Source organism: Rhinoderma darwinii, chromosome 7 (genome assembly GCF_050947455.1).
Source record: "Rhinoderma darwinii isolate aRhiDar2 chromosome 7, aRhiDar2.hap1, whole genome shotgun sequence".
Classification (NCBI taxonomy): domain Eukaryota; kingdom Metazoa; phylum Chordata; class Amphibia; order Anura; family Rhinodermatidae; genus Rhinoderma; species Rhinoderma darwinii.
The window spans coordinates 62663235-62686284 of record NC_134693.1 but is presented as its reverse complement, the minus strand read 5'-3'; the positions used below and the strand labels follow the sequence as shown (position 1 = coordinate 62686284).

The window sequence follows — 23050 nt, the reverse complement described above, 5'->3', positions numbered from 1 at the left end:
TATTATTTTAAAAAAAGTTATGAGCTTTATTCTAAATATGTAAATGAGCCTTCATTAGACAACTGGGAGGTAACACCACCGATTTTCCTGAGGTGGAGCTACCTCACAGCCTCGGACGCTGTCCTATCAGCATGAAGCTGCTTCACACACAGTGGGAGACCACTTCAAATAGACATATCTCAGGCTGTGGACCACATAAACCAGCGGTTCTGATGGCATATGAAAGAGGAGACACAACCGGAGATATTGCCAGTCGGGAATGGAAGCTGTATGCCATAAGATCACACTGTGTTGCTGGGCAGGGAAGTGGGGGTGAAGCTGTGTGCGGATTGGACAGCGTCATACAGGAAACATTACACTGCCCAGAGTGAAAAGAAAGGAGTCACCTCCTATTTGGCTATTAGAGCCACATTAGCATATTTAGAAAAATGCTCGTAGCTTTGCAAATAATGTTTTTTTTTAAAGCAAATCACACTGTAGTTATCAGCAGCAAAGCGCCTATAAGATTAATTAGGAGATAGGGCATTAATAAACTGGTGACAGAGCCTCCTTAAGGTTAGTTTTGAGTACTAAAGTTGAGAGCTAGGGTTAGGGTTGCATTTAGGGAGGTCTTGCAGAGATACTTTTTCTGCTTTAGAAAGTTAATGGGCAAGTCCAGCAAGTTCCTCAGGGAGGATTCACAAAGAAGGTGTCAGACCCATTCAGTAGCGGACCTACTCACTAGAGGTAGATACAAAGACCGGTCTTAGGATCAACCCGGCTATTGCAAAGGAAGATATGGAAAACAATTAACTTGCACGATGGTCTTGCACGATAGTCATGGAAGGAAGGAGGAAGCATCTGTCATAGGTAGAGAAGTAGTTTTAGTCAGGTAAGAGAACGGGGAGTCTACTGCCGGGGTAGACGAACGTTTAGTCAATTCTGAATACATGGATACGGGACGTCCAGCCGCTTTGGCTTTCAGAAACACCTATCTGGAAACTTTTACTTTTATTCCTTGGATAGAACTTCATCAAATTATGAGCGAGAGTAAAAACTTTTTGGTGAGAGCCGAGGGTGCTAAAAGGATAATCCCTCTCTGGTAGAGGAAGATTTCAAATACTTGACTTGTAATGTGTATCGCACAACCAAAATAGGGCTGTCAATCATATAGGAAAGTTTTGATATCTGATCCGTGTACAGATTGAAGTGAGATTCAGATGCCTGATTAGCTCCCAGCAGAGAAGACATGCCCTTTCAAAGCACGGCCTAACAAGACCAAAAGCAGGGGACTCAATTTATAGAGCCGGTTAAACGGGCGCTGCGGGGACTACAAGGGTAAGTCGCAAGGCGAGGAGGAGGCGGAATAGCGTCTGAAGGAATGAAACAGGCACTCTGTTGCTGAAAAATAGGAGAGTTGGGGCAGAAGAGAGGGAGACCCAGGACAGAGGCAGACTATTTGGTAAGACACTTTGGCCTCCTGTATTGAAAAGTGTCACATAGGAACTCTACTCTGGGTGGGATTTTGAGGATGCAGATTAGCGCAGTGGTCTAGAGAATACTTTCCTCATTTACTGACCCCATCTTGAGGAAACCCCATGTGAATCTCCTTGAAGACGGAGGGGATGGAGGAACAGTGGGTAACTCCTGGTAACAGGGAGCTCCGATGTGCCTCCTTTTCTTTTTGGAGGCAGGACCCGCACTGTTCTCCCTCATTGTAGTGAGGTAACAAGGTGATTTAATCAACCCTTTAATACCAATCAAAAAAAAAAAAAGAAGAGAAAATCATAAAGAGTACAGTAGATGGACCAGGTAAGTTCTGCCTCTTACTGTCTGCGTCCTTAAACTGGTTAGCTTAATGTCTGCAGGAGGCGCTAATGCTTTTTTATTTAATGTCTGCCTCCTAGTGGCAGCAGCCTATACCCAAGGCTATCGACCTGAAATGGACGAGTAAGTGTCTTTTTGGCAACTGTTTGGCCAATATGAATCGGCATAACTTTTATTCAACTGTATTGGAAAGCGTAGATGTCTACCGCTCAGTATAATTTTTTTTACAATATCAATCAATGGCAGACGGTTGCATTTGTCTGGGCTGTACATTCGGCGAATACACTGAATGCACACACAGAATGAGCACACTGGGAAATGGAGCTACACATGTGCACTGTACGGCAGTTCAACAATGAGAGGATAAATTAAGTAGGACTCATCCATTTACAGGATACAAAAAGTCTTAAAGAGGCTCTGTCACCAGATTTTGCAACCCCTATCTGCTATTGCAGCAGATAGGCGCTGCAATGTAGATTACAGTAACGTTTTTATTTTTAAAAAACGAGCATTTTTGGCCAAGTTATGACCATTTTCGTATTTATGCAAATGAGGCTTGCAAAAGTACAACTGGGCGTGTTGAAAAGTAAAAGTACAACTGGGCGTGTATTATGTGCGTACATCGGGGCGTGTTTACTACTTTTACTAGCTGGGCATTCTGATGAGAAGTATCATCCACTTCTCTTCACAACACCCAGCTTCTGGCAGTGCAGATCTGTGACGTCACTCACAGGTCCTGCATCGTGTCGGCACCAGAGGCTAGTTGATTCTGCAGCAGCATCAGCATTTGCAGGTAAGTAGCTACATCGACTTACCTGCAAACGCCGATGCTGCTGCAGAATCATCTGTAGCCTCTGGTGCCGATGCAGGACCTGTGAGTGACGACACAGCGTGATCTCTGGAGAACACGGCTGTGTCTGCACTGCCAGAAGCTGGGCGTTGTGAAGAGAAGTGGATGATACTTCTATACACAACGCCCAGCTAGTAAAAGTAGTAAACACGCCCAGATGTACGAACATAATACACGCCCAGTTGTACTTTTACTTTTCAACACGCCCACTTGGACTTTTGCAAGCCTCATTTGCATAAATACGAAAATGGTCATAACTTGGCCAAAAATGCTCGTTTTTTAAAAATAAAAACGTTACTGTAATCTACATTGCAGCGCCTATCTGCTGCAATAGCAGATAGGGGTTGCAAAATCTGGTGACAGAGCCTCTTTAAGTCATTAACTACTTTGGTACTTGGCTGAAATTAAACTAAAATGTGTCTAGTGGACAAAAAAAATAAATACATAAACAGATGTATCCAACATTAAATGTATCCTTTGTTGCTACATACCTTTTGTTGCTCTGTTATTTGTCTCCTCCACAAATGCTAAAGCTTTATAATAAACTTCCTGATCCAACATCTCAAAAAAACGATTCTGCAAGTCTTCCTCTGTTTCATCTCCAAAAACATAGTCGCAAAGCATAATGCTAGAGCCAGGAATGGGAATAAATACACGCTGAGGAAGTGGAAAATGCTTCTCAGACTCTACAAAAAAAAAAAAAAAAGTATTTCAGAACCTAAAAGGAGCAAGATAGAATATAATATTGTTATGCAACACAATGGCGGAGATTTATCAAAAATAGCACAAAAGGAAAGTGCAGAAGCTGCCAGTCATGTTGCTGCTTTCATTTCGTGAAGAACCTCTAGAGCAGCTCATCCACTTTTCCTTTGCACAATTTTTTTTTTTTTTAATACACATTTTTATTATGTTTCACAAAATACAACAGTAGAAAAAGTCATGAGGGACGCAATAGTCCTCCACATAGAGAAAACATGTGGATGAGCAATATATAATGTACAATATTACATGAGCATTAATAAAACAAACATCCAGTCTACCCCAATTGTACACCCCCTAGTCACCACCTGCTAAGCAAACAATTGACAAAATATACGACCTTTGTAACAACCAACGCAAAACGTACTGTGTCAGGGTTTGCCCAATGCTGAAGTATACTTTTGCGGGTTGCGCTCGCCAAAATAGAGTATATTTGTTGAGTTTAGAAAGGCTATCCTTGCCAGTACCTGAAAGAATGCCAAAGACTGCCCATTCAGGAGTCATAAAAAGGAGCTCCTAAATGTTTGATAAAGGTGGTTTCTAACAGAGGACCATAATAACTCTGCATAGACAATCTCAGAAATTATGAAATATGCACTAGTTTTGATAATTCGAGATTATGAATGCTTAACGCTGTGGTTTACCATCTTGGGATCCATTAAGGATGATATCTTCAAACAGTATTTCACAACGGTCTGAAATGGTATTAAGTAGATCTCTTTTAATAGCCTACAGAAAGATAGGAGATAAAGATTAAAAAAGTAGTAACTATTATATAAAATATGAAGGCGGGGGAAACATCATATCGTCATCCATGACCAGATAGACTTTTCTACAATTCTTTATTGGGAAGTTCATATGTTCTTTGCATTCAGAAAGAAATATATTTTGCTAGGATGGGAATAATTTTTACATAAAGAACTTCATTAACGCAACTTCATGAATGCTGCTTTTCTCATTTTTGAAAGAGTTGGAGTTATGTGTAAAACAACTAAATTAGGGACTGGTTATAACAGTGTTATTCTATCAGTTGATTTTACTTTTACATAAAAACACTCCCATTGCAGTAGGGTTGCACGATGCAGCGAAATATCAATATTATTTCGATACTGTACACCCTCAAATGGTTCAATACCGTTAAATCATGGATTTCTATACTAAGCTGTGCGATCGCACAGCCTAGTATTGTAATACATGAATTTAGTCAGTAGCAAGATGTGATGCGGCAGACGCTGCACTAATGAGCGACAGAGCCGGCCCTGAAGACAGAGAACATGGCGGGCGCACTGCAAAGCACCCCCATGTTCTGTCTTCAGTGCCTGCCGCTCATTAGTGCAGCGCCGACTGCGCGGGCACAAGTGTGCATACGCGATCAGGAGCGGGGCAATGGCTGTATTACAAAGCCACAGCCAACCCTCTGATCTCTGCTAATATTCCCTTTATTGCTGCGATCAAAGCTGACTGCAGCATTCAAGGGGAAAAGGAGAAGGGGGGATACCCCTTTGATTGTCGAGTGATACACCATATATGGGCAGACAGCTCAGGGTCCAATGGAGGACCCCAGGGCTGTCTGACCATATTTCCTGTTAGGGCATCCTTAGGTATGTCCTAACAACTGACTGTGTACCCAGGCTAATGTACTGGCATATAGATATATGCCAGTACGTGAAAGCTTAAAAATAGAAAAGTAAAAAATAAATAATGTTAATTTAAAAAAAAACTAGAAAAATACACACATTTGTTACAATAAACATGAATATAAAAGTCCTAATACATATAATATACACATATTTGGTATTGTCACGACCGTAATAACCTCCACAACAGGTTTATAGCGTCCTTTATGACGTGTACACTGTCAAAAAAATAAAATAAAATAAAACTGCTGCTTTCTCTACTTTTTAATGTGATGCACATGGTGTTATGAATTATGAACCTCCATGTGCCTCACAATAATAGTAACTAACCCTAATAATGAGGCACATGGAGGTTCAAAATTCATGACAACATGTGCCTCACATCAGAAAATGGAAGGCCTTTTTTTTATTTTTTTTATTGTTGGCATAGTATTGGTATGGAGAATCGCAATACTACACAAAGTATCGGTATCGAAGTCCAAATTCTGGTATCGTGGCAACCCTACATTGCAGCACGACAAAAAACACACCATGTGTATAGGCCCTTGCCACTAGGAGGCTGACACTAGGGTAGTAAGATGAGTTGGCTCCACCCAGGCAGGACAAAACACCCTCCCACAAACACTGGCTAAATCAGTTTGTACAGAAGATGAGAAAACAAGAACATGTCCATAGTTTCAGGAAAATACCAAACAAAAATCGCTAGAACAGGTCTCAGCTCTGGAACAAACCAAAAGAAGGCAGGACTTGTGTCCCCAATGAGAAAAAGATTTTACGGTGTATAAAAATCCAATTTTTTCTTTTATATCATTGCACCATGGGAAGAAAGTACAAAAGTAAAAAATAAAAGTACAACCATGCGACCTGCCCAACGCACAGCTGCCTGCAGCACCCTGCAACCCAGACTGGCATCGCAGGAGGTTAGAGAATGGATCTGGCAAAACTTAGTAAAGGTGTGCACCGAAGTCCAGGATGCAGTCTTGCATAACTGAGCAACTGAGGCTTGATGCCTGACTGCCCAGGAGGCCCTGATAGCCTTAGTAGATTGGGCAGTAACCTGAAGGAAAGGAACTTTACCCTTGAACCAATAGGCTTCTATATGGCAGATCGAATCCAACGCACAATGGTCGCTTTGGACGCCACCGAGCCCTTGCATGGCCACTCTGGAAAAACAAAGAATAAATTGGAGTGTCAAAACAACAATGAGGCAGCCAAATAGATTCGGACTGCTCTCACCACGTCTAGGCAATGCAAAGCCCGTTCCCTTGAATGAGAAGGACAGAAAGAAAAGGATGGAAAGCCAAGACAACCTTCGGAAGGAAAGAAGTAACAGGACGGAAAACCACCTTATCCTTGTAGTTTACCAAAGAAGGGGGCCCTGCATGACAGGGCAACTAGCTCTGTAGCCGTTCTGGTGGTGTGACTGCTAACAGAATAGCCATCTTCCAGGAGAGGAAACGTAACGATACATCCTGCATGGGTTTAAATGGAGCAATCTGAAGTGCATCCAAGACGAAACTGAGATGCCAAGGCTCAGTGTGTTGTCCGAATAGTGGGACAGTGTGAGCCACTCTCTGCAGGAAAGTCTTCACTTGAGAACATAGGGCCAAGGCCTGCTGAAAAAGAATGACAGAGAAGAAACCTGATACTTAAGTGAAGATAATCCAAGTCTTAGATCAAGACCTGATTGCAGAAAAGACATGAGTCTACAGTAGGTGTAGAACATACCATAGGGTGGAAACTACACTCTTCACAAGAGGCAAAATAGGCCTTTCATGTGCGGTGGTTAACCCTGGCTAGTTGAGGCTTCCTGACTTTAAACCGACTGAATGACTGGCTCAGAGACCTCAGAACCTTGGCTTCTACAGCAAAGCCGTTAAACACATCTGATAAAGTGGAGTGGAATAGCAGACCTTGGGAAAGCAGGTCACATTGATTGGGAAGGAGCGAGTGTGCGTGAGTGAGCGAGCAGGTAGACTAGATCGGCATACCTAGCCCGATGAGGCTAAGCCGGTACCACCAGGATTGCAGGGACTATTTCCCTCTTAAACACTCTGGGCAACAGCGAAAGGGGACACATATATTAGGGAGAACTCATTTCAGTGAGTGATCAGGGCATTGATCGCGATGGCCCTGGATGACAAGCCATTGGTGGGGGAAAAAAAAAATTACAGTCCGTGCAAGACGGCCAGCGAGGTCTGTCACCAGCGCACAACTCCGGACGGATCCAAGAGGGGAGGAAAATCTATTTGTCTAGAGAAGTCAGAAACTTGACCCATCTCGAAACTATCACTCCCTGAAGGGGCCTGAAGTGGAATTGGACATACTAGTCCTTCTCAATGAATTAGAATATCATCAAAAAGTTTATTTATTTCAGTAATTCAATTCAAAAAGTGAAACTTACATATTATATAGATTCATTATATACAGAGTCATCCATTTCCAGCATTTTTTTCTTTTAATGTTGATTATGGCTAACAGTTAATGAAAACCCAAAATGTTGTGTCTCAGAATACTAGAATATTATATAAACCCAATTTCAAAAATGATTTTTAATACCGAAATGTTGGCCTACTGAAAAGTATGTCCAGTATATGCACTCAATACTTGGACGGGGCTCTATTTGCATGAATTACTGCATCAATGCGGCGTGGCATGGAGGCGATCAGCCTGTGACACTGCTGAGGTGTTATGGAAGCCCAGGTTGCTTTGATAGCGGCTTTCAGCTCGTCTGCATTGTTGGGTCTGGTGTCTCATCTTCCTCTTGACAATACTGCATAGATTTTCTATGGGGTTTAGGTCAGGCGAGTTTGCTGGCCAATCAAGCACATTGATACTGTGGTTATTAAACCAGGTACTGGTACTTTTGGAAGTGTGGGCAGGTGCCAAGTCCTGCCGGAAAATGAAATCAGCATCTCCATAAAGCTTGTCAGCAGAGGGAAGCATGAAGTGCTCTAACATTTCCTGGTAGACGGCTGCATTGACTCTGGACTTGATATAACACAATGGCCCAACACTGTTGCTCAGTGGTCCAAAGTCCTGTTTTCAGATTAAAGTAAATTTTGCATTTCATTTGGAAATCAAGTTCCTAGAGTCCGGAGGAAGAGTGGAGAGGCACTCAATCCAAGTTGCTTGTTGTCCAGTGTGAAGTTTCCACAGTCAGTGATGGTTTAAGGAGACATGTCATCTGCTGGTGTTGGTCCACTGTGTTATATCAAGTCCAGAGTCAATGCAGCCGTCTACTAGAACATTTTAGAGCACTTCATGCTTCCCTCTGCTGACAAGCTTTATGGAGAAGTTGATTTCATTTTCCAGCAGGACTTCGCACCTGCCCACACTGCCAAAAGTACCAATACCTGGTTTAATAACCACATTATCACAGTGCTTGATTAGCCAGCCAACTCGCCTGACCTAAACCCCATAAAGAATCTATGGGGCACTGTCAAGAGGAAGATGAGAGACGCCAGACAACAATGCAGACGAGCTGAAGGCCGCTATTAAAGCAACCTGGGCTTCCATAACACCTCAGCAGTGCCACAGGCTGATCGCCTCCATGACACGCCGCATTGATGCAGTAATTTAATCAAAAGGAGCCCCGACCAAGTATTGAGTGCATATAGTGTACATACTTTTCAGTAGGCCAACATTCCGGTATTAAAAATCATTTTTTAAATTGGGCTTATATAATATTTTAATTGTCTGAGACACAAAATTTTGGGTTTCCATTAACTGTTAGCTATAATCATCAACATTAACAGAAAAAACGCTGGAAATAGATCACTCTGTGTGTAATAAATCTATAGAATATATGAGTTTCACTTTTTGAATTTAATTACTGAAGTAAATTAACTTTTTGAGGATATTCTAATTCATTGAGAAGGACTAGTATAGAACGTTCTCAAAAGTCGAGACCATCATGCCCAGCACCCACATGGAAAAGCATATGGAAGTAGGAGTGCTCCTGCAAAGGAGGGCTGCTTCTTCCCGATGTGTCTCGATCTTGTACTCCGGGAGATGGACTTATGCTGATCTTGTGTTGAAGTTCATTTTCAGAAACTCCATGTTCTGAGATGGGATCTAAGAGGATTTTTCCGCGTTGATGATCCAGCCAAATTGAGTCAACATGTCCAGAGTGATGTGGAGACTGAAGATTGTCCTGTCTGGAGGGGGCCTTGACCAAGAGGTCATCCAGGTAAGGGATGATGGTGACTCCCCTGACGCAGAGATGCAACACGAAAGTCGTTATGACCGTCAAGCCGTGGCAAGCCCAAAGGGAAGGGCGACAAATTGGAAATAATGAGAACCTATTGCGAAACAAAGGAGGCACTGGTAAGACCTTGTGATGGGAATGTGGAGATATGCATTGTGAAAGTCGATGGATGAGAGAAACTCCCCTTATTCCAACAATGCTACCACCAACCGCAGGTATTCCATGACCCGTCTTTCTAGAGAAACCGTGAAGAGATTTGAGTAGGACATGTGGAAGAAGGGAGAGAATAGCATGGAGAAAAAGAGGCACGATCCGGTGCACGTGGTGGAGTCGACAAGAAGAACCTCTCCGTGGTTCTTGTAACCTGTTGATACCACTTCTGAAACCCAGGCGTCGTCTACATGAGCAGGTCTCCTTAAAAGAACGTATTCATCCGCCCAACTCGAATATCCGATACGAGTGTTGAAACAACTTCATTGCAAAGATGTCTTGGCAAAGGACGACATCTGGGGCTTAGGGCGTGGTTGCCAGGCAGATCTGGGCTTGAAGGATGGGTGTCTTGGCTCAGTGGGGTGAGCAGTCCTCCTCTCCAGTCTCTGGGAAGCAGACAACCTCTGAAGATCCAGGTAGGAAGCAGTTTCTCCATTGTTGATTCTAACAGGTGACCCTGGAAAAGAACCTGAAGAGGAGCGGGCCTGTCCCTGGTACTTCTGCTCCTCTTATGGGTTCTACCGCGAAAGCTAAACCATGTAGTTTCCCATGGATAGGATAGAGGGTATTAAGCTTGGCCGCTACTTTGGATGGCAGACGCTCCATAGACTCAACCATGGTTTGGGAGTCAATAAATGCCACCAAAGGAATGAGCAAAAGACCTGGCCCATTCAGAGGGTGCCACATCCTAATGGGGGTAGAATCTTGAGGGGTTCTGGGTTGTAGGCACTGTGGGCAGACTGGCTGCATGTAAATTTCTTATTACACTTGTCACAATTAAAGTGACCAGGGCCACCTATGCCTGCTGCCTGATGTACTCCACCCGAGATGAGCACATCTCACAATAGTGGCGAAACCTGCACCTGCAATAGTGAAATCCAGAACTGGATCGAATTTCCTTTTTTTTGTTGTTGTGAAAACAGTCTACAGGGCTAGCCTACCGGACACCAAGGTGCTGTGTAACACCAGTCAAGCTGCAAAGGCTGCTTGAAGATCGTGGAGAAGTTGTAATGGTGCTAAAGAAGCAGGAGAAATATCTGAGGTGAATCTGGTGCATGGATGCCGCAGAAAAGAGAGAGGCTGTCCCTGGGTGCCCATGCTTTAAAGGGGCAACCCAGCGCCACAGAGAGACCGCCCCTAACAGAGTATGCCTTCCTACACCGCGAGAATGGCGGCCAAACGTCCCAATAAGCTAGGACAGAGCATATTATGTGAGCGGGCGGGGCTAAAGCTTTGGAAGTGACGGCCTAATCTGCAAGAAGCCGGGGGCTAAGTTTAATAAGCCCAGCCGGCGGCACTGCTGGAAAGAGCGGCATGATAGCGGTGCATGTCCAGGAATAGAGTGGAAGTACTTAAAAAAGCTTGTACAGATGGGAACTGCTGACTTACTATAAGGCAACGGAGTACTGGCATTTACAACAGCAAATTACCTGGATGGCAAATCCGTTCAGTAGCACTGATAGGACCCCTGCAGCTTCCCACATCAATTTCCCTACCCCAATAAACAATACTCCCTTCAACCCTTAGATAAGTACTTCAGACAGGGACATGGGCAAACACAGGTGGGGGGGGGGGGGGGATTTCTCATACTCTGAAGTCTTTGGGTTTTTGAATGGTCACCTCTTCAGCAACCTTGCACTTAAAGTGGGGTTACTGGCACTCCACCTGTGGATGCAGATAGGTGACCGGAGATTAAGGAAATTCAGTGGAGAAACCTGCCTGGCTTTCCGGCACCCACAGGGGCTTGACTACGCTTTGAACAGAATGACAACCCACCTGCAGCTAAAGGAGAGTTAATAAATGAAAAAAAAACAAAAAAAAACAGCAGATCAGGTCTGCCTTCTATGGACACTAGACAAACTAATTTAGCCAGTGTCTGTAGGAGGAGTATGGCATGCCTGGGCAGAGAAAACGCTTCTTTCTACCTAGTGTCAGCATCCTTGTGGCAAAGGCCTATACCCATGGTGCTGTGTCCCCCAATAATATAAATATGAAAAACTCACTGACATTGATCATGGACTCTGCTGGTTTACTATACATCGCAGTACAAACTCCCAAACTAAAGCTGCCTGCCTCCTAGGTGGATTAAGAAGGCTTGACCAATGTATCCACTTGTGTGCCCCACTCAAGTGCTGTCAGATGATGCAAATTCCCATTATACTAGGGTTTTTTGGAGTCCCACACAACATACATTAAGGCCAGGTCCAGGGTGACATTCAGTTTACATCAGCTGTTGAAGACTGACGGAAACTGATTTACAGATGATCGTGTGAACCCAGCCTTATGGTATATCAATCGTATAAATGGTATAACCATAAATGTCTAATCAGTGGGTGTCTAAGCAGGGAGCCCACACCAATTACTAAATTAAATGAGCCGCGGTGCACTTTGGTGTGTTGTCCTGATGAAGTGGTTGGTCAAACGCAGCAACACATTGCGTTTTATTGAATGAGGAATTCATTATAACAAAGACTGGAGCCTTCAGGTAGAAATCACTATATGCATTGTCAATCATTAACTGGAGTGCTGTAAAGCAAACTGCCACTGGATACTGGTGTGAAAAAGTTTGAGTCAAGATGTTTAAAAGGCACGCATGGATGTGATGCTCGATTATGGCCATAAATTTTTTGCCCTTGTAGTGTATGTTTTAAGAGCAACAGATGAAACGGCATCTTACCTGCATCGCATCTTTTACTTTTGGTTTGTTGTTGCTAACATAGCCTCTACATTTTACAACTCCTTGAACACTTAGAGAAGACTTGCAGACTTGAACAAGTGCTGTGGAACGATTAAAAGAGTTCTGGAATGATAAAGACAAACATGCCTTACTTTATAAAAGGAAACAAACTAGAAGTTTTCAAAACTTTAGAACAATGGAGATGAAGCATATAGAGATGCTTGTGGTGTTTCAGTACTCGGGTATCTGTTGGCATAAATGCACACACATTGCTCTACAGAAGTACAAAAAGTGCTAACACTTGGGAAATAGGATTTTATAAACAATATGCCTATTTTCTCACAATACATCATATATTTCCAAGCAACGTTACCAGACAATTTTCTAAACTATCCTACTACTGTGGGGACAAACTGTGCTCAAAATGCAGCAAGTGACAGATCCATTTTAAAAAGGAAGAGTCTGCAAGATATCCATGAAGCATCAACTGAAAAGCCCCTGGAAGTCTCCAAATACAAAGTCCCTTTTGGCCAACTTCCAAACTTTTTAACCTGGCCATAAACAAGATAAAAGTCGTCTGAAATAGCTAATTTTGGCCCTTTCAAACGACCATCATTTGAAAAAATATTGCGATGGCTGACGTCAGACTTCACTTCTATCTGACAAAAATGTGATTGGCCAGGTTGGAAAACGTACTACATGCGTATCGCATTTAGCTAATCATTTGCCACTTTGTGCCAGCCCCAGGGAGTCGTTTTTTCTTTTTGTTTTTTTAAGACGGACTCCCTGATTGTCTAGTTTAATCTCTTCCGTCTATGTGGGATCATTTGTACAAACAATTTCACAGATGATTGATCTGCCGCATTTCAGCCGATCATTATCCTATGCGTGTGGCAGGCTTTAGACCTATGTTAACTATCATGACAATAGATGCATTCATCTGTGTACCTTACCATCTCCTGTTTCTCACCCCTTGTTCGTTATATATTTTGTTTCTTAAACTCTAATTTAAGAAGTAATAATCTAGTAGTCTACATCCACAGAAACATGTACATTAGCCAAACCAGACAAACTGATTAAAATATCACCGTTTGCTTAGATAAAATAACACATATTACCAAATAAAAACAGAAGACAAAAAAGGGCAACCATACCACCCTACTGTAAAGTTATTGAAAGATGCTTTACCACATACATCATATTAAAGAAGATGTCTGCGTTAAAACAATAAGGGCCAATATTTATAAACTACGAAAGTAAAAAAACATTTCAATATACTTACACTATTCATTTTGCTCTGTTCCTGCTGCTGATCCCCAATCCTCTGTTTACAAGGTGACAAAACATTATCAAGTCATCTTGCAACCAGAGAGAACTGGATATCATATACAAAAGCAAGGATCGCTTGGGTCAGACTTTGTTCACGCTTGTGTCGTGAACATCTGTTGGTGGCTCCATCACTACTTCCGGTATTTTTGAAGGCAAAAATAATGCAGCCTTTAGCACTATTCTTGTAGTCAAAAATACCGAAACCCCGTCAGACCTCTTTAAAGTCAATGGGGCTCGTCGGTGACTGGACCCATCGGACGCCATCGTCATGGCCTCATTTATGAAGATTGAACGGAGCCTCAAGTTCACAAAATTTAGGACATATGGTATAACTCACCCCTAATTTCACCACATTATCTAGAGTGTGGTCATACCCTTTTGTTTTAAGTTCTTGTATTTTTGTGGCCCACGAGTTGACACTGCACACTATAAACTACAGTTATCCTTTTCAAAGCATCTACAAAATGTATGGCTTTATGTGCTATGTTATGCCCCAGCTGCCATGCACTAACTTTCTTGCAATGTCTTTTATTACAAATGTATTGTAAAAATATTTTGTGTTTTTGTGTGCATATTCACCTTACAATAAAATGAGTACTAAAAACCACAACATAGAGAACTGGAGACCGGTGGCACGGGAATGCAGAAGAATTAATAAGAAATAATTAAGGGAAAAATTATTTTATGAACGTTGTCCCTGTTGTATTAATTCAGACAACTCCTTTAAAAGCAAATACAATGAGCTAACATGGGCAGCACCATGTCATGTTTCAGCATCAGATGATGTGTAGCTTACTAATGTCAATAAGTATATTTTCGATTACTTAAAAAGGGGTGTCCGGCTTGAGAAAATAAATGTTATTTTTTGAATAATTAAAAGTTATGCAATTTTCCAATATATTTTCTGTATCAATTCCTCATGGTTTTCAAAATCTCTGCTTGCTGTCATTCAAAGGGAAGCTTCATTGTTTATTTCCAGTGGATAAAAATCTGTCCTGGTCATGTGATGAACACACAGGCGATCGGCTAGTTAGAGGTACAGTACAGTTTTCAGAGATCTGTCTTTTAAAGAGCATGTGTGTGTCCACTACATGACCATTGAGTAAATAATCAAAGTTACTTTTGAATGACTGCAAGCAGAGATCTTGAAAACTCTTAGAAATTGATACAGAAAGTATATTGGAGAATTGTATACCCTTTATTATACTGGAGAATAACATATTTGCTGAAACTGGAATACACATTTAACCTCACTTGCTTGTTACTTAAAATTCCTCCCTTTTAAGAAAATAACTTATAATCTACAACAGGAGTCAGCAACCTATGGCACCGGTGCCACTTGGGACATGGTTTGCTGGCACACTTACCTCTCCCAGTGACCAGAATCAGTGTGCTTGGTAGCGCAGAACACAGCAAGAAAGAGCAGCCCTTCATTATACGCTTGGCGGCGCTGATCCTCAGGTGAGAGAGCAGTGATTATTTGTTTGTAACTGCTGAACACTTGACAAGCAGATAATGCAGCAGCTCTCTATCTCCCGGTGGTAAACATCGACAAGTGCATAATGAAGCGCTGCTCCCTCCTGGTGATCAGGACAGTAACAACTTTGTAAAAGAAAAAAGTTAGCAAAAGTTTGCAGCAGGACCCCTCCCAAGCTGGTGTTTAGTAGTGTGGTCTATCCTATGTGCACCCCCTGCCAAGCTGGTGTTCAGTAGCAGTGGTCTCTCCTAAGTGCTCCCCGCCAAATCTTGTGTTCAGTAGCGACGGTCTCTCCTACGTGCCCCCTCAAGCTGGTGTTCGTGCTTTCTCCTGTGTGAAGCGCCCCCAAGCTAGTGATCAGTTGTCGTGGTCTCTCGTGTGTGTAGCTCCCCCCTAGCTGCTGTTCAGTAGTCACAGTCTCTCCTATGTGCAGCTACCCCCTAAGTTGGTGGTCAGTAACCTGAAGGATCATCTTTGCAAAGAAAGTCAGGGACAAGGGCCGCACTGAAATGTAAGTTTAATGAGCTGGTTAATTGGTTTATGGTACATAAAGTGAAGGAAATAAGTATTTGATCCCTTGCTGATTTTGTAAGTTTGCCCACTGTCAAAGACATGAACAGTCTAGAATTTTTAGGCTAGGTTAATTTTACCAGTGAGAGATAGATTATATAAAAAAAAAAACAGAAAATCACATTGTCAAAATTATATATATTTATTTGCATTGTGCACAGAGAAATAAGTATTTGATCCCTTTGGCAAACAAGACTTAATACTTGGTGGCAAAACCCTTGTTGGCAAGCACAGCAGTCAGACATTTTTTGTAGTTGATGATGAGGTTTGTACACATATTAGATGGAATTTTGGCCCACTCCTCTTGGCAGATCATCTGTAAATCATTAAGATTTCGAGGCTGTCGCTTGGCAACTCGGATCTTCAGCTCCCTCCATAAGTTTTCGATGGGATTAAGGTCTGGAGACTGGCTAGGCCACTCCATGACCTTAATGTGTTTCTTTTTGAGCCACTCCTTTGTTGCCTTGGCTGTATGTTGCGGGTCATTGTCGTGCTGGAAGACTCAGCCACGAGCCATTTTTAATGTCCTGGTGGAGGGAAGGAGGTTGTCACTCAGGATTTGACGGTACATGGCTCCATCCATTCTCCCATTGATGCGGTGAAGTAGTCCTGTGCCCTTAGCAGAGAAACACCCCCAAAACATAATGTTTCCACCTCCATGCTTGACAGTTGGGACGGTGTTCTTTGGGTCATAGGCAGCATTTCTCTTCCTCCAAACACGGCGAGTTGAGTTAATGCCAAAGAGCTCAATTTTAGTCTCATCTGACCACAGCACCTTCTCCCAATCACTCTCAGAATCATCCAGATGTTCATTTGAAAACTTCAGACGGGCCTGTACATGTGCCTTCTTGAGCAGGGAGACCTTGCGGGCACTGCAGGATTTTAATCCATTACGGCGTAATGTGTTACCAGTGGTTTTCTTGGTGACTGTGGTCCCAGCTGCCTTGAGATCATTAACAAGTTCCCCCCGTGTAGTTTTCAGCTGAGCTCTCACCTTCCTCAGGATCAAGGATACCCCACGAGGTGAGATTTTGCATGGAGCCCCAGATCGATGTGGATTGACAGTCATTTTGTATGTCTTCCATTTTCTTACTATTGCACCAACAGTTGTCTCCTTCTCACCCAGCGTCTTACTTATGGTTTTGTAGCCCATACCAGCCTTGTGCAGGTCTATGATCATGTCCGTGACATCCTTAGAAAGCTCTTTGGTCTTGCCCATGTTGTAGAGGTTAGAGTCAGACTGATTAATTGAGTCTGTGGACAGGAGTCTTTTATACAGGTGACCATTTAAGACAGCTGTCTTTAATGCAGGCACAAAGTTGATTTGGAGCGTGTAACTGGTCTGGAGGAGGCTGAACTCTTAAGGGTTGGTAGGGGATCAAATACTTATTTCTCTGTGCACAATGCAAATAAATATATATAATTTTGACAATGTGATTTTCAGTTTTTTTTTAAATATAATCTATCTCTCACTGGTAAAATTAACCTAGCCTAAAAATTCTAGACTGTTCATGTCTTTGACAGTGGGCAAACTTACAAAATCAGCAAGGGATCAAATACTTATTTCCTTCACTGTACATGGTTACAGTTTGTCTTATATGCCTTTCATGTTTGCATGGCACACTAAGTACTTCATCATTGGTTTTATTTATTTTTTATTGGCGCGCTATACAAAAAAAGGTTACCTACCTCTGATCTACACCTAGTGTATAGCTTTTCTATTTATTTCACTTGTATTCATCTTTATTATCTTCCCATTCCCAGCCTACATTCCACACAGGTCTTTCTTATTTACTTTTTTCAAACTTAGGGTCAATGCACACGCGTAATTCGTGCCGTTTTTCCGCGCGTATTTGCGTGCACATTAATTTTTTTACCATATACTTCTACTCACAAGTGAAAATATTATTAGCACACCATAATGATACCTAAAAGTTTACTTACTGATGTTAGAAGAATGTTTGCAGAGATGATCTGAGGACTGGAATGTGCAACTGACCTGGATTTTTTCTGTACAAAAAAATTTAAAAAAACTTATTGAATAATGCAAATAACATTAGAATCCTTTCCTATATCAGGTTTTATAAAAACAAAAGTAAATATAACAATATTAAGACAAGCTTGGTAGGTCTTTTAAGACCTTAGCAAAATACAAATGTAAAATGTATGTTTTTTGACTAGGTTGTAGAACTAGAGGCAGAATGACAGATAAGATGCCAATAGAAAGTTATTCCAATCTTCGACTGGTGGAGTAAGAACTAAATAATATTGAATACAGTGCGAGAAAATGCATTAGTGGAATATATTTAAAGGGGCTGTGTCATGACATACATTTATAGCATATCCACAGAATATGATTTCAGCGGTCTGTCACTTCTTTGTGATAGTTATGTGATTTTGAATAATTTTAAACGTTAAAGCGCGATGCGAGAAATGTTATGAAAGAGCCTGACATATTCATTAAATCCCCCCCCCCCCCCCCCGTGTGCTGCGGGCTTCATTTTCAGGTCGTGCTCCCATATAGAGTATGGAAGAACGGCCCGTAAAATATGAAAAGTAGGACATGCTCCATAATTCCAGTCACAGTCCTACGGCACGGACATCCTTCCGTAGCGATACGGAAAGGTGTCCGCGGCCAATGGAACTGAACGGGTCCGTAGTTGCGGGCCGTATCGCGGTCCGCAATTACGGAGATCTTTTACGGTCGTGTGCATGGGGCCTAAGCTGATGCTATACAGGTGTTCAGCATTCAAGAATACGTTCATTCAAAAAATGTCTGAAATTTCCCCACAATAGAGGGAAGTTATTAAAATTGGCGTTTCAAACGCAAGTCTTAATATATACAAAGTTGGCATAAAATGCTCAAATTTATTCAGGAGGCACACACCTCTTAATAAATTAGAGCGTCTCTGTTTGCCTGAGAGTCAGAAAGTGAAGTCTAGGTCAGCTAAACTCTACGGACAAAAGTATTGGGACAGACCTCTTCGTCAATGAATTCATGTGTTTCATTCAGTCCCATTACCACAGTTGTATAAGATCTAGCACCTAGCCATATAATAATAATAATATAATAATCTTTATTTATATAGCGCCAACATATTACGCAGCACTTTACAATTTAGAGGGATCATGAAACAAACAATATCAGACATTACATAGTGACAAAGTTAATTTACAATTCACACCTGAGGAGTGAGGACCCTGCTCGCAAGAGCTTACAATCTATGAAGTCTGCATTTAAAACATTTGTGAAAGAATGGGTTATTCTATAGAGCGGACTAAATTCCAGTGTGGTACTGTAATAGGATGCCACCGCTGCAACAAGTCAGTTCGTTAAATTTCTGTGAGGGATATTTTTGCAAAGTGGAAGCATTTAGGAACCAGAACAACTTAACCACAAAGTAGCAGACTACATGAAGTTACAGAGGGGGGTGCCGAGTGCTGAGGCGCATAGTGCATAAAAGTCACGTTCTGCTGACTCAATAACTACAGAGTTCCAAACCTCCTCTGGTATTAACAACCACAGAAAAACTGTGCCCCGGGAGCTTCATGGCATGGGATTCAATTGCCGAGCAGCTGCATGCAAGCCTTACATCACCAAGCACAATGCCAAGCGTCAGATGGATTGGTGTAAAGCCGCCACCACTGGACTCTGGAGCTGTGAAAACTTGTTCTGAGGAGTGACAGATCGCACTTCTCTATCGGACAGTCTGATGGACGAGTCTGGGTTTGGCGAATGCCAGAACGACGTTACCTGCCTGAATGCATTTGGACAACTGTATAGTTTTGTGGGGGCGGAATAATGCTATGGGGTTGTTTTTCAGAGGTTGGCCTAGGCCCCTTAGTTCTAGTAAAGGGAAATCTTAATGTTACAGCATACCAAAACATTTTAGACAATTGTATGCTCCCAACTTTGTGGGAACAGTTTGGGGAAGGCCCTTTTCTATTCCAGCAGGACTGTGCCCCAGTGCACAAAGCACAACATCAGTGTCTGACCTCACAAATGCTCTTCTGGATGAATGGGCAAAAATGACCACAGACACCCTCCAAAATCTTGTAGAAAGCCTTCCCAGAAGAGTGGAAGCTGTTTTAGCAGCAAAGGTGGGACCAACTCTATATTTATGCCTATTGGTTTAGAATGGGATGTCATAAAAGCTCCTGTAGGTATCCCAATAATTTTGCCCATATGTGTATGAGCTGTTATAGATTTGCACCATAATTTACAACACTTTCTGGAATAAATGATGGTAAATGTGTCGGGCTGCTAGTGGCTCCGACCCCTTCCGCTAACTTTTTAGAAAAGTGCCATTGTAATTTTTGTCAGTCTGCGATTTTTGACACCAAAAGTTGATAAATTTCCCCCAATTTATATCTAAAAGTTGCAGGACTTTTCATTACGCAATGAGGATTACAGAACACAATGCCTGCATATGCAATTCATTTTCCTCATTCCAATTTCTTACCTGTTCTTCAATTAGGTCCCCATTACGGTCTTTGACTTGTCCATTGAAAAATACAACTGCATTTTCCAGTTCTTTTGCCCACTCTGCCAGTCCTTGCTACAAAAGTCAAGTGTATGTTTTAGGAACACAATTACGCAACATTCATGATTCCAAACAATCTATTTCAAGAAATAAAACTCACCCTTGTGCATTTCTGTTTTTCTTGATAAGTTGCACATGCAGACAATGGAATGGTCAGGTCTACATGAACATTGCAGTCTATTGTAAGCCAAGATGAAGGTGTATTTTGGTATTTCCAATCTGCTGGCTTTGCTGTACTCTAAAATAAAAGGAGTCTCATTTTAGTAAGACTGAAGAAAAATAAAACTGGGATATTTGTATTGTGATTTTTAACTGCGAAAGCATTTTATAGATGGAAATTGTTGAAGGAATTTTTGTATTGGAAAATATGTTAAATAAATAAAAGCAAGCTGCAAAAAAAAACAACAAAAGACTGAAGAAAAATAAATAATGGCCTGATATGGGCAACCTTATGTCAGACTGCTAGTCTCCACGCCAGAGGTTTGTTTGCCCAGGTCTCACTGCCCAGTACCCTCAAACAGCTGTTTGTGGCATAAGAATCAAAATATTCACACACATATTTTTTTTTTAGTAAATGCCACTTTGAACATGAGTTTTCTCAGAAAAAAAAAAACGGCATACCTAGAGCATGCTGCATTTTGAAAGAAAATGCTATAGACCCCAAAAACACTACAAACTTGAAAGTAACATCAGGCCGCAGCGTTTTTTTGGCAAAAAAAAACAACAAGAAATGCTGTGGGTGAATTCAGCCTTATGGTCATTTTCAAAAATAGCAGACCATCCATTGTTTAGATGGAGAGTCTCTGTGGAGAGTCTCTCCTCCCGGGTCACAAGCTGGTCTAGACATGGAACTTATAGCCAATGCAGGTGTGTCTCATGGATGGGACCTGCCATCAACTTATCTTCCTTAACAGCCAACTCTAAAATAGTTATAACTAATAGTTATAACTCCAAGTACACTCTTGTTAAACCCAACAATTTATTAAGTAGTAACTGAATTTTATATTAAATAAAGAAGGATTCCGCATACATAGCAGGCTGCGCGCCTTGTGTGCCTCAAACTATTTGGAACTATTCAGGCATCGTGGACATCCCTAGATCTGGGGGCACTTAGACAATACCATAGTGAGATTATAATCAGGATTGGTTTTGGAGGAGTGGAACCGGGGTGGGGTTTACATCAGTGTGTGCCTAAATGTTTCCATGACTGAGGGTCCAGATGGACATCTAGCCATTATTATGAATTCAAAAAGACAGTAAAGGAGGCCACCCCTGATATATAGGATCTCAACAAATACTGTATAAACATTGACAAATGGCAAAGGTACAAGGAAATAAAATGTCTCATTTAGTCAGTGTATGCAGCAACTGTTCTTTAGAACATGCACAGGTATATAAAAAATAAAAAAAGAGAGCGCTCGCAAGACAAACATTAGAGAAATCTGATTCATACTGTCAGGGATCATTACTATGTATATTGTTTGAAAAATATTATCCTCACACATGTATATACATTTCAATTCTTTGTGTAATATACTGATATATAATAAGTTCTTTGTTCATGTCGGACACACCTATGGAAGACACCGCCCCCTAGAATGCAAGAAGAGTGAGTCTGAGAACTTACAACTGAGAAACTGGTGGGGGCTTGGGCACTCCCACATCTCTGGGGAGGAGGCATGTGTCTTTTTCTGTGTTTCTTTGTTCTGAATAAAAAGTTTCAGTTCTCCTCTTTTCTGATGAAGGGAAAGTTGTGTACCGAACATCTCTGACTGGTTTACTTCTTTCCAGGCATGCCTTCAGCTTTCAATTTACAGAGGTGGTTATTCGGTGTGAAATGACAGGGAGAAAGGAGCTTCCCTGATATACGGACCTGACATTTGGCACCCCAGATGGGACCTCACTCGAGGAAATATCAAAATCCAGACAATCGACAATCACAGGGTGAAACAGAAGACTCAAAGTTGCCCACTGAAGTAATTTGATCACCTCCGCAACACGGTAAACGAGTTGATTTTATGAATCTTCGACTTATCTGTGTTAGTGGACAGTCTTGTGGCGATCTGTAGAACCCTTTTGTTGATTTCCTGGATCATCTCAGGCGACAGAGGCGATATTTTCCGCTGTGAGGTCGAAAACCTGTGAGATCTTAGTCGCGCCCGACTAACCATCCTCTGGGTAATTAGGGACTAGAAAGAAAATACGCGGACACAATATACATGTGTGATAAGTCGTGGATAGTATTATAACCTGTCCTATACGCGGGCATGCGGGGTGCAATGCACTGATAAGACGTGTGATAAGACGTGAGACAGGTGCACGCGGGGTGCAATGCAAAAACACTGATAAGTCATGTGATAAGGCACATGCGGGGTGTATAAAGTGATAAAAAAAAATTGTTAAGTCGTGTATTAAATTGTAGGTAATATAGTGGCCAGACCAGAGAGTTGTAGACCGAAAATTGTTATATGTATAATATAGACTGTTAGGATGGATGGTTTACGGTCCATATTCAAATCATCCGGATCACCCGATCCTATTCATGATTTGGTGAAGCGAATGGAAGTTAGGAATAAGAAAGGTATTGTATGTTATATGTATTAGAAATCACAGGACCAGCCGACGCCCGGTAATGGTGCCCGTACCTCATGTTGAGTGTTTCCTCATTGTGGGTGGGAAACCCCCGCACCCATCACATCTGCGCAATGTGTTTCCAATGGGAGAGGCTGCCCCCCACCACCCACCCCTGATGTAGCCACGCCCGGCCCAATCAAATCAGTATGAAATAATCGCCTTGTTAATTTTGTCATTTGTAGTGTCTTTTCTATTTTTAGATTCAATTCTAGTGTGCAGGACGCTGTTCACTGATGAAGCAACACGTCATCATAATATAGAGATGGTGGCCGACAGATAGGACTGTTACAGATTATGTGTTTGATGTTTTGAACGCAGATAATTCCTATACAATGGTGTGATGAATG

At 41.9% G+C, this 23050-nt stretch overlaps 1 protein-coding gene across 6 annotated transcripts in view; it reads right to left on the bottom strand.

Moving 5' to 3' along the window:
• ODR4 (odr-4 GPCR localization factor homolog) overlaps positions 1-23050 on the bottom strand; it is a 75209-nt gene that overhangs the window by 14529 nt on the left and 37630 nt on the right. For all 6 annotated transcript variants that reach the window (XM_075833456.1, XM_075833457.1, XM_075833459.1 and 3 more), the window contains 6 exons: positions 20170-20307; positions 19989-20084; positions 17470-17535; positions 12150-12272; positions 4060-4144; positions 3148-3342 (listed from right to left, as the gene is read on the bottom strand). In XM_075833456.1, coding sequence (XP_075689571.1) covers positions 3148-3342; positions 4060-4144; positions 12150-12272; positions 17470-17535; positions 19989-20084; positions 20170-20307 — 703 coding nt within the window. The remainder of the gene's footprint in view (positions 1-3147; positions 3343-4059; positions 4145-12149; positions 12273-17469; positions 17536-19988; positions 20085-20169; positions 20308-23050) is intronic.